The 18,719-nt window shown below is 43.3% G+C and overlaps 1 protein-coding gene across 1 annotated transcript in view; it reads right to left on the reverse strand.

Annotated features, from left to right (window-relative positions):
- Positions 1–18,719, reverse strand: part of LOC132378624 (rab effector MyRIP-like) — a 561,180-nt gene that overhangs the window by 447,751 nt on the left and 94,710 nt on the right. The window contains exon 2 of the mRNA XM_059945729.1: positions 6,026–6,178. Coding sequence (XP_059801712.1) covers positions 6,026–6,135 — 110 coding nt within the window. The 5' untranslated portion in view covers positions 6,136–6,178. The remainder of the gene's footprint in view (positions 1–6,025; positions 6,179–18,719) is intronic.

Genomic DNA, 18,719 nt, shown 5'->3' on the forward strand with positions numbered 1-18,719 from the left:
GGATCCATTGGATCCCTGATCCAATCTCCTGCCTTCTCCCCCTATCCCTCATGCCCTGTCCAATCAGGAGTCTACCAACCTCTGCCTCAAACATACATAAAGACTTTATTTACATATTTATTGAAACGGAGTAGGCCCACCTCGCCCTTCAAGCCAAGCTGCCAAGTAACACCCTATTTAATCCTAGCCAAATCATGTGACAATTTACAATGGCTAATTAACCTACCAACAGGTACTTCTTTGGATTGTGGAAGGAAACTGGAGCACTCACAGGAAACCCACACAGTCATGGGGAGAACATACAAACTCCTTACACTTGACCTCCACAATTGCCTGTGGAAAAGAATTCCAGATTCAACACTCTTCAGTTAAAAAAACTCCTCCTCATCTCAGTTCTAAAAGGAAGCCCCTCTCTTTTGAGACTATGTCCTCTGGTCTTAAACTCTCCCACCATAGGAGATATCCACTCTATCAAGATCTTTCACCATATGATAGGTTTCAAAGACATTTCTGCTGATTGCTAGTGAATACAGGCTCAGAGCCATCAAATACTCTTCATATGACAAGCCTTTCAATCCTGGAATAATTTTTACAAACCTCCATTCATCCCTCTCCAGTTTCAGCACATCCTTTCTAAGATAAGGGGTCCAAACTGCTCACAATACTCCCAAGTGAGACGGCACCAGCACTTTATAAATTCTCAACATGGCTTCTTTGCTTTTACATTCTAGTCCTATCGAAATGAATGCTAACATTACATTTGCCTTCTGCAACACAGACCCAACCTGCAAATTAACCTTTAGGGAACCCTGCATAAGGTCTCCCAAGTCTCTTTGCACCTCTTTTTTTGTATTTTCTCTCCATTTAGAAAATAATCAACTCTTTCAGTTCTTCTACTAAATTGCATGACCATAGACTTCCTGACACTGTATTCCATCTGCCATTTCTTTGGCCATTCTCCTGATCCAAGGCCTTCGGTAGCCTCTCTACTTCCTCAAAACTACTTGTGTCTCTACCTGCCTACATATCGTCTGCAAACTGTGCAATAAAGCCATCAATTCCATCATCCAAATCATTGACATATAACGTAAAAAGAATTTGTCCTGTGAAACTCCACTTGTCACCAGCAGCCAACCAGAAAAGGTTCCCTTTACTACCACTCTTTGCCTTCTGCCATTCAGCCACTGGTTTACCCGTGCTAGAATTTCTCCTGTAATACCATGGGCTCCTAACTTGTTAAGCGTCCTCAGGTGTGGCACGTTGTCAAAGGCCTTCTGAACATCCAAGTGTATAATTTCAACTGATTCTCCATTGTCTACCCTGCTTAGTGTTTCTTCTAAGAATTCCAACAGATTTGTCAGGGCAAGATTTTCCTTTGAGAAAACCATGCTGACTATGGCCTATTTTATCATGTGCCTCTGAGTACCCTGAAACCTTATCTTTGATAATCAACACCAACATTTTCCCATCTACTGAGGTCAGACTGGCCTACAATTTCCTTTCCTATGCCTCTCTCCCTTCTTGAAGAGTGGAGTGACATTTTAAATTTTCCAGTCTTCCAGAACCATTCCAGATTCTAGTGATTTTTGAAAGATCATTACTAATGCCTCCACTATCTCTTCAGCCACCTCTTTCAGAACCCTGGGGTGCACACCATCTGGTCCAGGTGACTTATCTACCTCAGACCTTTCAGTTTCCCAAGGATCATCTCTCTAGTAATGGTAATTTCATACACTTCATAACTTCTGACACCTGGAGCTTCCACCACACTGCTGGTGTCTTCCATAATGAAGAATGTTGCAAAATGCTCATTAAGTTCATTCACCATTTCCTTGCCCCATTACTACCTCTTCAGCATCCTTTTCCAACGGGGGGGGGGGGGGGGGGGGGTCCCGATATCCACTCCAGCCACTCTTTCACACTTTATGTATCTGAAGAATCTTTTCATAACCTCTTTACTACTATTAGCTAGCTTACATTCATATTCCATCTTTACCTTCTTAATGACCTTCTGAGTTACCTTGTGTTAGTTCTTCAAAGGCTCACAAGCCTCTAACTTTCCACTAATTTTGCTCTAGTTTATGCCCTTTCTTTGGCTTTATGCTGGTTTTGACTTACAAGATCATAAGATATAGGAGCAGAAGTAGGCCATTCAGCCCATCGAGTCTACTCCGCCACGCAATCATGGGCTGATCCAATTCCTCCAGTAATCTCCCCAAACCCTGCCTTCTTCCCATACCCTCTGATGCCCTGGCTGATGAAGAACCTATCTGTCTCTGCCTTAAATACACCCAATGACTTGGCCTCCACAGCTGATCGTGGCAACAAACTCCACAGATTTACCACCTTCTGACTAAAGTAATTTCTCCACATCTCTGTTCCAGATGGATGCCCTTCAATCCTGAAGACATGCCCTCTTGTCCTAGACTTCCCTACCATGGGAAATAACTTTGCCATATCTAATCTGCTCAGGCCTTTCAACAATTGGAATGCTTCTATGAGATACCCTTTTATAAAGTATATTATAAAGTATAAAACATACTAACTATGACAATACAGATATTACCAAGGCATAATTCTCTTTTCCGACCCTCTCCCTAGTTATCTTCTTGCTTTTAAAGTAACACATTGGAACTCTTTAATCCAACTTGCCAGGATATTTCATGGCCCCTTTTGGTATTCCTGGCCCTTTGCTTGAACTCTTTCCTACTATTTTTATATCCCTGACTGGTCTTAACTTCATAAATGTTACATATGCTTTCTTTTTCTATTTGACTAAATTCATAACCTTTCATCACCTTAACCTGCCATCCACATCCTTCATCCTTACTGGAACATGCAGTCCTGAGCTCTGACATAATGGTCTTCAGACAACTCCCACTTCATATGTGTACTTGACAACCCCTTAGGAGGTCATACTCAACTTGAGTGATCAGACTACCCTACGAGCCTAATAACAGCTAATTCCCCATAGCTCCTGTCTGATAACATCATAATTTGCCTTCACCCAATTTAGTATCCTCCACAAGGTCCAAGCTTATTTGGAGGCCAGGGACGACCATGGATGATGCATCCCAGCTGTCTACTTGATACACAAGCCAGGGCAGTATGATACAGAGAGCATACTGTTGCCCATGTAGCAGGCTCCACCTCTCCATGTGGGTGTTGAAACCAAAGGAATGGCAGAGACTGACATTAGTTTGGCACCAGCTCATTACAGGAGATGCCATTGTTGAACTCAACATAGGGCTTCTCTTGTTAGCCACAGTTGTGTCATCTTTCCTTTAGAATACTTATTCCTATTTGGGATGCTTTCTGAATTGTCTCCAGAAATCCCAGCCGTTGCTGCTCAGCCATCATCCCTGCCAGTGTTCTTTTCCAATCAGTTCTGGCCAACTCCTCTCTCATGTCACTGTTATTCCCTTTACTCCACTGGAATACCGATACTTCGGACTTTTGCTTCTCCTTTTCAAATTTCAGGGTGAAATCAATTATTTTATGATCACTTGCCCCTCAGGGTTCTTCTACCATAAGCATTTTGATCAATTCCAGTTCATTCCACAACATTCAGTCGAGAATAGATGGTCCCCTTGTGGGCTCAACCACGAGCTGCTCTAAAAAGCATCTCATAGGCATTCTCGAAATCCTCTCTCCTGGAATCCTGATTATCCCAATCTATCTGCATATTAAAAACCCCCGTGACTTTTGTAAAACTGCTCTTTTGGCATACGTTTTCTATCTCCTGTTGTAATTAGTAGGCCACATCCATAGTTCTGTTTGGGGTGTATATACAACTCCCATCAGGGTCTTTTTGCCCTTGCAGTTCCTTAGCTCTGTCCACAATGATTCAACACCTTCCAACCCCATGTCACCTCTTTCTAATGATTTGATTTCATTTTCATTTTTTTACTAACAGGGAAACACTGCCCCCCTCTGCCTTCCAGACTATTCTTTTGATACAATGTGTATCCTTGGACATAAAGCTCCCAGCTGTAATCTTCTTTCAGCCATGATTCAGTGATGCCTACAACATCATACAACAATCAGTAATTGTGCTACTAGTTCATATACTGTGCATATTCGAACATAACACCTTCAGTCCTGTATTCACTCTTTTCAACTTTGTCTGCCTTTTAAGTTGCAACTCAACCTGTTGACTGCAATTTTCTCCTGTCAACAGCATCTCCTCACTACACATTACCTCTGTTTGTAAACTAGCTACCCATCTTCAGCGCCTTTCATTGCATTGGAATATACGCAGAGCAGGACACTAGTCACACTGTGTTCAACCTAAGTTTGTCTGAGGTCTTACTGATAAATGCCTCCAGAACCTCTCCATTGACTCTCCATCCCCCTGAAACTCTAGTTTAAACCCCACTGTGCAGCATTAATAAGTCTTCTTGCTAAGATATTAGTCCCCTCCAGTTCAGGTCCAAACCATCTCTTCTGTACAGGTCCCACCTTCCCTGGAAGATAGACTAATGATCCAAAACTATTCTAAAATCACCACCTTCTTAGCCACGTATTAAACTGTATAATCTTCCCAGTTCTGGCCTCACTAGCACGTGACACTAATAGCAATCCTGCGATCACAACTGGGAGGCAGAGCGAATGGATGATGGCGTTAAATGACGACTCCTTTGCTTGCATCTTCAGAAACAGCTCTATTTCCACCTTTAATATCTCTATTTTTCCCTTTCAGGGTTCTTTTTGAAGACCCTAACCTGGAGCTACATGCTGACTATGGCTCTTTGCTGGAATGGGACCCACTCTCGGGTTTTCACAACTGGCCGTTGTTCAGCACGCCAAGGGCTCGGACTAAGAGTTCGGCTCGGCTTTGGAGGCCTAGGATCTCGGGACTTTGGAGACGGGCAGATTGAAGGTCGGTGTCCCAGACCGGTGTGTCGTGGGAGCTGGAACATCTTTGGCTGTGTGCCCAGAGACCTGAGATCTTTGGGCACAGAGCTCGAGAAAAGTAATGGAACGGACTTTTAAAATCGTAAACCAGCGAGTTGTTTGTTATGTCTGCCCTCTCGCCGTGAAGCAGAGACATCTCATTAGGGAGAGAGAGAGCCTGTGGTATGTCGAATGCCGGGTGAACAATGTAGTCTTTGGAGTACTGCAAGCCTGTGTCTTTACTGTTGCTTTGCTGCAGGCTGGAGTGCTCTGTGACAGGAAACAATGCTCTTTTTTTGCCAGTGTGGGGAAGAGGGGATTGTGCTTGCTGCTGCTAACTCGCAGGAGGGAGGGGAGCTGCGGGGGTACTTTGGGGTTCTAACATTCTTTGGGGCACTCCTCTGTTGGAGGTCAGGTCATTAAATACATTTAAGCCAGAGACAGATAAGTATTTAAAATTGATTAGCTTAATTAGTTTGGTACAACATTGTGGGCAGAAGGACCTGTTTCTGTGCCATCCGATGCCAAGTTCCAGATTGGGGAATTGGGGCTCCGGGGAGCTGGCACAGATGAGAAGTTAAGGCCAGTACAGATCAACTAGGATCATACTGAATGGCAGGGTAGGTTCAATGGGACAGTGGCCTACCCCGCTTCCTATTTTCTGATGTTCTGAGAATATACAGGTAATCCACAAATGTGGTGGAAGATGCCGAGAAATTTACACTAAAAGCAAGGATACCAACCTGAAGGGTTAACCATTTTTCTCTCTGCACAGATGCTGCCTGACTGAGTAGTCCTTTTACTGAGAAACAAGTATCTTTATTTAAAACAAAACACAGCTTTCACACTGTATGGTTACTTGCCAACAGGGATACAGATTCTAATCAATTTTTCAATAAAAATATAATTGTGATACCAAGCAACTGTCAATTTACACTGTTCTAGGTTTTGCAAGTTCTGACTGCCAAGAAGCATTTTTTTTAAGCAGGCTGGAGTTTACCATGCAAAAAAATGCAAACAATTGTGTTCAGACCCAAGCTCTGGCCACTCAATTGTGTCCACATTTTATCTCAATATCTGCTACTGGTGCTCTTGAAAGGCTGAAATTATCCCAAAATGTAATTCCTACCTAAGTCGCTCCTGCTCCTTCTTCCGAAGGTCAAAGTCCCGCTGGACCACCTGCAGCACATGTTCTGCTTCGTCCTCTGTTAAAGTAGTCAGGTCCAGCTTCTTCCCCATCCTCTCTCTGGATGTGATTCTGCACTCAGCAGGCTGTCTCAACCTGAGAACAGAGTTTTCACAACAACGTTAGTCCACAAGACCAAAGATACAGGAGCTGAATTGGGCCAATCAGCCTATCTAGTCTGCTCCACCATCGACTCATGCAGGACATTTTTTTTTGTCTTTCAATCCCATTCTCTTAGCTTCTCTCTATAACTTTCAACCTAGTTACCAATAAAGAGCCATCAATCTCTTCCTTAAATTCATCCAGTGACTTTGCCTCCAGGGCAAGAAACTTCTCCTTGAAGTGGACAAAGGTCACTGGGGCAGACTTCAAGCTAGATTAAAGTGTTGAGACCCAGATTGGAACACAAATGTTCAGCTCCTCTACTTGGTGCCAACCAAGATCACCTCACCTCAGCCTATCCCATCTGCCTCTCTTCTCGTTATGACCATCGAGCAAGAGTTACAGGAGCCTTGGGTTCCACGCCATCAGGTTAATGACGGCTATTGTCCTAAAACCTTCAGGCTCCTGGATGGCATGGGTAGTTTCACTTGTGTCAACAGTTAACTGACTACACAGTCTGTAGGCTCACTTTCTACCTTTATTATGTATCATTTTTATAGATTCTGTTGTATTTATTTTCCTCTAGGTGCCTGCAAAAAAATCAAAGTTTTATATAGTATACATACTTTGAGAATAAATTTACCTTGAACTTTGAACTCCAGTTGAAGAAATTTCTCCACACCTCTGCTGTGCCATCAGATCCTAGACTTCCCTACATCCTCTCCACATCAATGTTCCCTCTAAGGTGTGCACATGTGCACACGCTCACATCTTTTGCTACTAGTGCTCAAAGGAATTTAAACTGCACACAATAGGTCACCCTCTACCTCATTGGCATGTTAACTACATTTCACAATTGTGCACAATCACATTTCCTTTCTTGGATTCTGATGCAGACGGTGTTTGCAATGATCTGCCTGCAGATTTTAGAACTGGCTTACTTATACTGTTTTGAAGAAATGATCGATTCACCGTGTCAAATTCCAAAGAAGCAAAGTGCTGAAGTGCAAAAGAACCGCGGGTTCATTTAAAGAGGAACGGCTTAACGAAACAGCAGAAACTGCTACACCGAAAGCTCATGAGGTCAGGAACGTGCAGCTACGAGAAATATTAAAGTACAACACAGGAACTGGTGTTACCTGCGTGTATTGTCGCAACGCAAGAGTTGCTGAAGAATTTGCAAATGGGAAGAAATGGAGTGATATTTGGAAACTTGACTTTTTAAATCGTCATTTAACAAGCAAATCACACATGGACAGTGTGCAGAAGCTCCGGCTAGAAAATCCTTCATTACCCGCTATAGGCCTGCTACGTATGTTTTGTGAGAGTGCAGATGAACAAGAGCAAAGTCCTTCAAACCCAGAGGAGATCAAAGGTCTTATTGACAGTGTTTTGCTAGCTTTTAAGATGAAAACCTCTGAATATAAAATTCAGTGCTCACGTTGGTGTCACTGGGCAAAAAAAACTGCACAGCACAAGATTTTTGTGCACACTGGTCATTACTAACTAGAGGAAACATTGCCCACATCTACTATCCAGACTTTTCAGTATTCAGTAGTTTTCAATGTTATTTCCTCATCCATAATTCTGAATTCAGAACAGAGGCCATCAAACACACTTCATACACTAAGCAGGAGAGAATCTTGATCTTTCCATATCCAAGAATGACACATCGAAGCGAATCACTATCTCTCATTTAAAGCCTTGGTTGCTCCCTGCAGCTGTCTGAGTTTAGCAACCTCAGGTGATAAGCAAGACTCCATCGTGTAAGGCAGCAGATGCTGGCAAGGAGTGTACCGTTCCTGGTTCCTGGTTCTTCACTGACACGCACGGCCTCGATGTGAAGCCCCTTCCTTTCACACCCACCACAGTGTTGACTGTTACCCTTAGTTCCAATAGCTTAGATGGGTCTGGATTTTGAAATTGCATCCAGGACTGCTTTTGAAACAATTGTACATAATCTAACCAGAAAAGGAGCCATACTGGATCTTGTATTGGAAAGAAGCCTGACCAGGAGAGTGAGTCTTCTCCCAGCAAATCATATTCGCTGATCACAGTCGATGAGAGATTCTCATTGAGGGGTCAGCTACAAGTTTGCCGGTGTGAACATCTCAGAGGATCTATCCTGGGCCCAACATATTGATGCAATCCCAAGGCATGCCAGCAGCCATACTTCATTAGGTGTTTGAAGAGATTAGGTACGTCACCGACTTTCTAAAGATGTACCATAGACAGCATTCTAGCTGGTCGCATCACCACCTGGGTGGAGGCTGAGGAGGGGCACAGACTCAGCCAGCTCCATGACAGGCACAAGCCTGCCCACCTTTGAGGACATCTTTAAAAGGTGACAGCATCCATTATTAAGGACCCTTACCACCTGGGACGTGTCCCAGATGAGGACAGGAGCCTCAAGAGCCACACTCAAAGTTTTCAGCACAGCCTCTTCCTCTCAGGCATCTGATTTCTGAACAGTCCTTAAGCCCATGAACACTATTTTGCTATTAATCTTTGCATTATTTTATTTTGTATAGTAACAGACAGTAATTTTTACATCTTGCACAAATTTCACAACACGTCAGTGATGATCTAATTCTCAACTTTATTCCCAAAGTTTTCAGATAGTTATGGATAGAGTATGACTGGTTCTCTGCTTAAAATGTTAATTTGGAGGCCAATTACAACAGTATCAGGCAGGATCTAAAGACAGCAGGTTGGGAGCAATTTTTGAGGGAAAGACCACATCCGACATAAAGGTATCTTTTAAAGGTTATATACCTAGAGTCCAGGATCAACACTTTCCTGTGAAAATGAAGATTTTCACAAGGTTTGAAAACCCTGGATGACAGAAGATTGTAAATTCAGATAAAAAGAAGTTTATTAGATATTCTGCATCTCCTGTGTTCCTTTCTCTCTCCCCTTCTGGTCCACCCAGGTCCTTTCAACCCCCTGCAAATCGCTCTGCAGCCCTTGCCCTGCCCCGCTCTGGCACAAGCTGGTTCCCTCTGCCCATCATGTCCCTCCACACCTAGCTTCACCTATCCCCTGAACATTTCTACTTAGGGATTTCACCTCTTATACTGACCATCTCTCCTCTACACACTCGGTCCTGATGTTCGAAACCTGTCTGCCTTCACAGATTCTCCCTGACCCACTGAGTTCCTGTAGCAATCATTTTCTTTGCTCCAGATTCCAGAATCTGCAGACCCTTGTGTAAGGAACATTAACGAAGCAGGAAGGAACTTAAACAAGAAATTTGGAGAACAAAAGAGGCCAGGAATTGTCCTTAGCAAGTAAAATCCCCAGGCATTTTACATACTTTAGGAGCAAGAGCAAGAGCTAGGGGAAGAGTAGGTCCAATCAAGGATTAAAAAAATGAAGGGAAGTGAGCAAAGTCCTCAATGGCTGCTTCATGTATTCACCAAATAAAAGGACAGAGACAACGGTAATACTCGGAAGGGTTATGTGGATATTCTATAGCATATTGTTATTAAGGTGAACATGTTGTGTCTCTTGTAGATCAAAAGTAGATAAATCCTCAGAGCCTAACACAGGGGAAGGCAATTGCTGGGGCCATGACAGATCTCTGCATCCTCTCTACCTACTGTCAAAGTACCTGAAAACTGGAAAATAGCCAAAATTGTTCCTTTCTTTAAGAAGGACAACATGGATAAATCAGGACTTTAAAGGCCAACAAACCTAGCATCTGTGGTAGAGAAATTACTGAAGAATCTTAGGGGTAAGATCTAATTGCATTTGGAAAAGCATGGACCTATTAGGAATAGTCCACATGGTTCTGTGAGGGGAGGTCCTGATTCTCAAATGCCATTGAATTTTGTTTGAGGAAGTGACAAATATGATTGAGGGTAGGGCATGGATGTTCTCTACATGGACTTGTGCAAATCCATGTCAGGTTCCTCATGGTAGGTTAATCCAGAAGATTAAGGTACATGGGCTCAACAGTGAGCTGGTGAATTGGACCCAAAATATTATTTGTCATGGAAGACACAAGATAGCAGTAAAGGATATTTTTCTGATAGGAAGTCAGTGACCAATGTTCTGCATGAAACAGCACTGAGACACTTTGGATGTAATTTTATGTAATGATTTGGCAAACTCAATGTTTGCGGAACAAATTCTGCCTTTCTGGTGTAATGGAATATACAGTAGATCATGCACAGGAGATGGATGAGTAAAACTGGCATTCCAATTGGTACAGACACAGTGGGACGAAGGGAATTCCCAAGTTCTATGTTGTTCTTCCTTTCTTCACTGCCCGCTTCAATCAGGAAACGCTGGAATCACTCAACAGGTCAGCCAGTACCTGTGGCAAGTTAACCTTTCAGTTCAAAGACTATTCCTCAGAATTGGAAAAGAGAAAACAAGCACACGTGCAGGAGGGGACGAACATCTCTGATAGTTAAAATGGGTAATTGGAGAAAGAATGCAGCAAGATGCAGGGTCACATCAGAGAAGTACAGGGAAAGCCAGAAGTAGATGAGTAACCTACAGTAGAACTGGCTGGTTCTGAAGCAAAATGGAAGTTACCTGAAGGCAAACTTGGTAAGAGAGTTCTCAACTTCAAAAACCGCCTGCACCTTGCTTTCCCTGGTTCAGAAAGTGAAGCAATAGAAATTGCCATGGGCCCACACTATGCCCATCAGCTTTCTGTGAGTCATACTGAACAGTTTGATGTAGTCTACTCAGGACTCCTCCTTTATCAGACAGATCAATGGGCATTGGGTGCCACCTCCTACAAACTTTGTTTTCTTGTTGACAATTACCATCCTGCTCTCTCCTTCCCGTGGTCCATCTCTGACTCTTCCGTTCCCTCCTGGATCTGTCTCTTCACAAGGGTAGGTTCGTGAGAACCACCCACTGGGTGCTATAATAATTCTATTCCATCTCCAAGTCCCTTCCATGGGTATATTTGAAAGGATTTCCTTCCTGAATGATGACTTCTCCTTCTCTATGTTCTTACTCGGTTTGGGAGGAGCGGGGTTTGAAAGGAGTGATAAATCTCCGCTGAGGCTATGTCTGGTCATCCACTTATAGCCAGGATGCAGAAGCTTTGAAGAAGCTGCAAATGAGGTTTAGCAGGAGGCTGCCTGACTTACAGGACACGTGAAATAAGAACAGGTTAGACAGACCTGTTATCTTCTCTGTAATAGTGAAACTGAGGTAAGATCTGATGGTGGTTTATAAGAGCAAGAGGCAGAGATAGAATACAGAACTGGATCTCTTTCCAATACTCGGGCCAATTCACTCAAGGTGAGAGAGAGCAAGTTCAAAGATAACCACGTGGCAATATATATTTTTAATAGTACGGGGAGTGATGGGTACACTGCTGGGGCAGCAGTGAAGATAAGTTTGATACAGGTATTTGAAAGACTCTTAGACACAGGGATTTGCAGAGAAGGAAGGACAGAGAGGATTAGTCTAGTGAGCTAATTAATTAGCCCAGTGCAATATCATGATCTAAAGGGCCTGTGCATGTGCCATAGTCTAAGTTCTATCTAAATGCAAGAAAGAGTTCTCCTCTCTCCACTTCCCACCCCATAAGCTCTGCGTTCAGACTGTGTTTTCTGCCAGCTTCAAGATTTCACCACCAGACTCATCTTCCCCTCCTCCAGCCTCAGCATTGGGAAGTGATTGCTCCTTGGCTCAGCTCATTTATCTCTCCTCCTGCCAGCACTTTCCATGCAAACGCAGGTACCGAGCACCTTGTGCTTCACCTCCTTTCTTTCCACCAGGTAGTAATTTTTACTGCACTCAGAGCCCACGCTGACTCTAACACTGATAGCCAACAACACTGCTGCCAGGACCTGACGGCCTGAATTACAGACAGGATAAAATTAGGACTTTATTCATTGGAGTATAGGTGACTGAAGGCTGACCCTATAGATCAAGAGGGGCAAACATGCAGCCATTTCCCAGGGAAAGAGAATCACAAACTACAGGGCATAGTTTTAAGATGAGGGGTAATGTTTAATATAAACTTGAGGAGCAACACTTTCCACATGATGAGTGGTGGGTATATTGATTCATAGAGCAATACAGGACAGACACAGGCCTTCAGCAGCCCATGCCAACCACACAGCTAGTCCCAATTTCTTCAATTTACCCTATATCCCTCCTGCTATTGCCTCTCTTTCAACCTACCCAAGTGCTTCTTAAATGATACTATTGTGCCTGCATCGACCAGCTCCTCTGACAGCTCACTCCATACACTCACCACCCTCTGTGTGAAAACGTTGCCCCTCAGGTCCCTTTCAAATCCTTTGACTCTCACTCTGAACCTTCGCCCTTAGTTTTGAGCTCTCCCTCTTAGGAAAAAGACTGCTACAATCCACTTTATCTATGTCATGTGGAATGAGCTGCCAGAGGAAGTAGCTGGGGTAGGTACATTGACATTTGATCAGATACACGATAGGAAAGGATTGCAGATGTGGAGCTCACGTAGATAACTGTGACCCCTTTGCAGAGAGCTTGTGCTCAATCTGCAGGTGTAACCAACATCCCTGTTGTCCAGCATCTCATGCCTTCTTGCCACTCTAAACCATACACTGGCCTCCTACGTAGTTGCAGTAAAGCCCAATGTCAGCTGAAGGAAGAGCACCCCGTCTTCTGCTCAATCACACTGCAGTTTTGTGGACCAAGTATAAAAATTCAGAATTAGAATCAGAACCAAGCTTATTATCACCGGTGACATGATATTTGTTAATGTAGCAGCAGCAGTTCAATGCAATACATAATCAGATAAAAATGATAATAATAAGTAAATCAATTACAGTATACATATATTGAATAGATTTAAATCATGCAAAAACAGAAATACTGCATATTAAAAGAAGTGAGGGTGTCCAAAGGTTCAATGCCCATTTAGGAATCAGAAGGCAGAGGGGAAGAAGCTGTTCCTGAATCGCTAAGTGCGTCTCTTCAGGCTTCTGTACCTCCTACCTGAAGATAACAGTGAGAAAAGGGCATGCCCTGGGTGCTGGAGGTCCTTAATAATTGAAGCTGCCTTTCTGAGACACCGCTCCCTGGATATGTCCTGGGTACTTTGTAGACTAGTGCCCAAGATAGAGCTGACTAGATTTACAACCCTCTGCAGTTTCTTTCGGTCCTGTGCAGTAGCCCCTCCATACAGACAGTGATGCAGCCTGTCAGAATGCTCTCCACAGTACAACTATAGAAGTTTTTGAGTGTATTTGTTGACATACCAAATCTCTTCAAGCTCCTAATGAAGTAGAGCTGCTGTCTTGCCTTCTTTATAACTGCATCGATATGTCGGGACCAGGTTAGATACTCAGGAACTTGAAACTGCTCACTCTCTCCACTTCTGATCCCTCTATGAGGATTGGTATGTGTTCCTTCGTCTTACCCTTCCTGAAGTCCACAATCAGCTCTTTCGTCTTACTGACGCTGAGTGCCAGGTTGTTGCTGTGACACCACTCCACTAGTTGGCATATCTCACTCCTGTACGCCCTCTCGTCACCTCCTGAGATTCTACCAACAACGGTTGTATCATCAGCAAATTTATAGATAGTATTTGAGCTATGCCTAGACACACAATCATGGGTATATAGAGAGTAGAGCAGTGGGCTAAGCACACATCCCTGAGGTGCACCAGTGTTGATCGTCAGCGAGGAGAAGACATTATCACCAATCCACACAGATTGTGGTCTTCTGGTTAGGAAGTCGAGGATCCAATTACAGAGCAAGGTACAGAGACCCAGGTTCTGCAACTTCTCAATCAGGATTGTGGTTACGATGGTATTAAATGCTGAGCCATAGTCAATGAACAGCATCCTGACGTAGGTGTTTGTGTTGGCCAGGTGGTCTATAGCCATGTGGAGAACCGTTGAGATAGTGTCTGCCATTGCAAAATTCTGTAACTTCCTGCAAATTGTTTATCATGTGTATGTAGCTGTCCTTCAGCCAACAACACCACGACTGGAGCATGATCTCATGGGCATTTTGGACAACTCTGTATTTGACAGTTTACAGTTCCACTGTGCAAGTTCTCTCCCTTTAACTTTCCTAGTTACTGGAGAACTAGGTAACTTCAGCAGCTTCGGAGACAGAAGACAGTACAAATGCTAGAACCTGCAATAATGAATGATCTGCTGGAGGAACTCAGTGTGTGGAGCAGCATTAATGGGGAGATAATGGTTTTGACACTTCCCTTCTTCCACGGACACTGCTTGAACCACTGAGCTCCTCTAGCTGTTTGGAACTTTAACGCCTTCTCCTCAAAGCAGACCTGACCTCACCCTCTCATTAATATCTCCTCAGTCCTACCAATTCTTTCCTCACCCTCCTTGCTTCTCAGTCATACAACCTTCAGCCCAACTTGCCAGTGGCCAAGCTAATCCCATCTGTCTGCATTTGGCTCATATCCTCTACAACTTTCCCATCCACCTCCTCAAGTGTTATTACACAAAAGGTCTTCAACCATTTTCAGATTTTTGACATTTACATATTTTTGACAATAATTCCACTTACTTTGAAAATTTATTCCAGAAGCTACAGCTTCACCCTAATTTTGCTTACTTTGGTGCAAGGTGCTGCATGTGTAATCAGCTGGAGAAGTTTTGTCAAAGAGACAGAAAGAGCAATATCAAGCCTCATCCATTCCTCGCTCCCTCAGCACCGCAGAAGAACACAAGATCCAATCTACTGCTTGCATATCTGGAGTAGGGTTTGAGCCCACACCGCCTCCACTCAATTCAAAGGGGAGAAATCACTGTGAGACACTGCCAAACACCAAGATTTGCAAAGGACATTGACAAGTCCATTTGTAAAATGTATATTTATTGTCTTTTAATTGCAGTGACCAATTATTACATACAATGTCATTACAAAACACAGACCTCAAGAAGAGCAGGTCAGCTAAACCAGAAACACCGCAGGGGAGTGAAGTAGCCCCCAACAACCTGCTAAATCTCTTTTTATCACCAACCAGTGCTTCAAGCATCAATACACGTCACCAGCTTGTTTTAATATTGCAGCCACAAAATTCTTAAAATGTTAACTCTGGTATTAAATCTTTACACCACTCAAGTGCCACGTTGGAAAACTGAACAGTACTAGGACTTGCATCAGCAACGTTTTACAACTGTTGTAGCTTTTAACCAATAAAAAAGAGAAAATAAAATCCCAAAAGGGCCATGTGGAAAATTGGTTTTCTCCCTCCAGTATTAACTCTGCCAATAAATGTCAACCAAATAAAATTCACACTTTCCTTCCTCTTGCTTCAAGAACACTGCATTTTCTCTCAATGCTCACAGACACCACCAACCAGTCTGGTTCATCTACAGAACACACCGGTTAGGCAAAAGAGCAAAAAGAACCAGAGAAATAAATGTATGGCTGCCCACCAGGGAAAAGATGTTTGCGATGGCAGGAAAAGCAAATAATGAATGCCTCATGCTAATACTATTCAACTACCACTGACAAATTCTAATTTAGTTTGCTCCTTGGTCCTCCAAGTTGGAAGTTTTGGAAAGGGTACCGAAGGATACAGGAGGTTTCTCTGTACAGAAGAGAACGCTGTCTGGATTAAATGGCACGTACCAAAGGGAGAGGCTGCACAACTGGGAGCAGCGGAGTCTGAGGAGAGATATGACAGAAATTTATAAAATTGCAGAAGGCCTAGATAACACAGACAGGGTCAAAATATTAGAGGACAAGCTTTTAAGGTGAGAGGAAAGAAGTTCAAAAGAAATACAGTATATGGAAATACATTTCTATCTACTATATGGAAATATATTTCCAAATGTAAGAAAATATACAACAACAGAGGGACAAGACCCAGACACAACTTTCCACCAATAACACACGCAACTTATGGCAAGGTCAGCATACCATCGCAGACTTTAAATCTAAATGCAATGGAGTTTCTAACATTGCTGCCTCTCTCCCAGACGAGCTAAATTTTTTATACTCGATTCAATGTTACTGACACTGAGCCCCTGAGGAGACCTGCAGATGATGCAACCGGCAGCTTGGTCATCTCTGAGGCTGAGGTACGCAGGTGTTTCCAATGGGCGGACAGTCGCAAGGCTGCGGGACTGGACGGCATCCCAGGGCGAGTACTCAGGATGTGCACAGCACAACTGGCAGGTGTGTTTACAGACATTTTTAATCTCTCTCTCCCAGTGTAGAGTACCCTCCTGCTTGAAAACATTCACCATTGTCCCTGTACCTAAAAAGACCAAGGTAACATGTCTGAATAACTAGTGTCCTGTCACACTCACCTCAATAATAATCAAATGCTTTGAGAGGCTGGTCAAGGACTACATCTGCAGCTTGCTACCACCCACACTGGACCCCCTACAATTCACCAACCGACACAACTGATCGACATATGACACGATCGTCACAGCTCTACACACTGTCCTTACAGATCTGAAGAAGAAGAATGCTTATGTGAGAATGCTGTTCTTGGACTATAGTTCAGCATTCAACACCATAAATCCCCTCAGGCTCAAAAAGAAGCTCAGAGACCTCAGCCCTCACCCTGCCTTGTGCAGCTGGATCCTGGACTTCTTGTCAGATCACCGGCAGGTGGTAAGAGTGGGCTCCCTCACCTCCACCCCTCTGACTCTCAACACAGGTGCCCCTTGGAGCTGTGTACTAAGTCCCCTCCTTTTCTCTCTGTGTACCATGACTGTGTCGCCACCCATAGCTCCAATCTGCTCATTAAATTTGCTGACAACACTACATTGATTGGACTAATCTCAAACAATAATGAGGCAGCCTATAGAGAAGAAGTCATCACCCTGACACAGTGGTGTCAAGAAAACAAGCTCTCCCTCAACGTCGCAAAAACAAAGGAGCTGGTTGTGGATTACAGGAGGAATGGAGGCAGGCTAACCCCTATTGACATCAGTGGATCTGGGGTTGAGAGGGTGAACAGTTTTAAGTTCCTCAGCATCCACATCACCGAGGATCTCATGTGGTCTGTACACACCAGCTGTGTGGTGAAAAAGCCACAACAGCACCTCTTTCACCTCAAATGGGTGAAGAAGTTTTGTATGGGCCCCCAAATTCTCAGTACTTTCTACAGGGGCACAATTGAGAGCATCCTGACTGGCTGCATCACTGCCTGGTATGGGAACTGCCTTCCCTCAATTGTCGGACACTGCAGAGAGTGGTGCGGACAGCCCAGCATATCTGTAGATGTGAACTTCCCACTATTCAGAAAACCCACAGCAACAGGTGTGTAAAAAGGGCCTGTCAGGTCATTGGGGGACCTGAGTCACCCTGACCACCATCTATTCCAGCTGCTACCATCCGGGAAATGGTACCACAGCATAAAAGCCAGGACCAACAGGCTCCGGGACAGCTTCTTCCACCAGGCCATCAGACTGATTAATTCATGCTGATACAAGTGCATTTCTATGTTATATTGACTATCCTGTTATACATACTATTTATTATAAATGACTATAAATTACACATTACACATTTAGACAGAGACGCAATGTAAAGATTTTTACTCCTCGTGTATATAAAGGGTGTAAGCAATAAAGTCAATTCCATTCAATATGGAGTAAGTCTGTCACAGAGTGTGGTGGGTATTTTTAATGCACTGCCGGGGTGATAGGCACATGAAAATGCAGAGGATGGAAAGGATATGTACACTGTATGTAAAGAAGAGGATGGAAAGGATATGTACACTGTATGTAAAGAAGAGGATGGAAAGGATATGTACACTGTATGTAAAGAAGAGGATGGAAAGGATATGTACACTGTATATAAAGAAGGGGTTAGAAGAGGATGGAAAGGATATGTACACTGTATATAAAGAAGAGGATGGAAAGGATATGTACACTGTATATAAAGAAGAGGATGGAAAGGATATGTACACTGTATGTAAAGAAGGGGTTAGAAGAGGATGGAAAGGATATGTACACTGTATGTAAAGAAGAGGATGGAAAGGATATGTACACTGTATATAAAGAAGGGGTTAGAAGAGGATGGAAAGGATATGTACACTGTATGTAAAGAAGGGGTTAGAAGAGGATGGAAAGGATATGTACACTGTATGTAAAGAAGGGGTTAGAAGAGGATGGAAAGGATATGTATACTGTATGTAAAGAAGAGGATAGAAAGGATATGTACACTGTATATAAAGAAGGGGTTAGAAGAGGATGGAAAGGATATGTACACTGTATGTAAAGAAGGGGTTAGAAGAAGATGGAAAGGATATGTACACTGTATGTAAAGAAGAGGATGGAAAGGATATGTACACTGTATGTAAAGAAGAGGATGGAAAGGATATGTACACTGTATGTAAAGAAGGGGTTAGAAGAGGATGGAAAGGATATGTACACTGTATGTAAAGAAGGGGTTAGAAGAGGATGGAAAGGATATGTATACTGTATGTAAAGAAGAGGATAGAAAGGATATGTACACTGTATATAAAGAAGGGGTTAGAAGAGGATGGAAAGGATATGTACACTGTATGTAAAGAAGGGGTTAGAAGAAGATGGAAAGGATATGTACACTGTATGTAAAGAAGAGGATG

The sequence above is a fragment of the Hypanus sabinus genome, chromosome 20, assembly GCF_030144855.1.
Source record: "Hypanus sabinus isolate sHypSab1 chromosome 20, sHypSab1.hap1, whole genome shotgun sequence".
Lineage (NCBI taxonomy): Eukaryota > Metazoa > Chordata > Chondrichthyes > Myliobatiformes > Dasyatidae > Hypanus > Hypanus sabinus.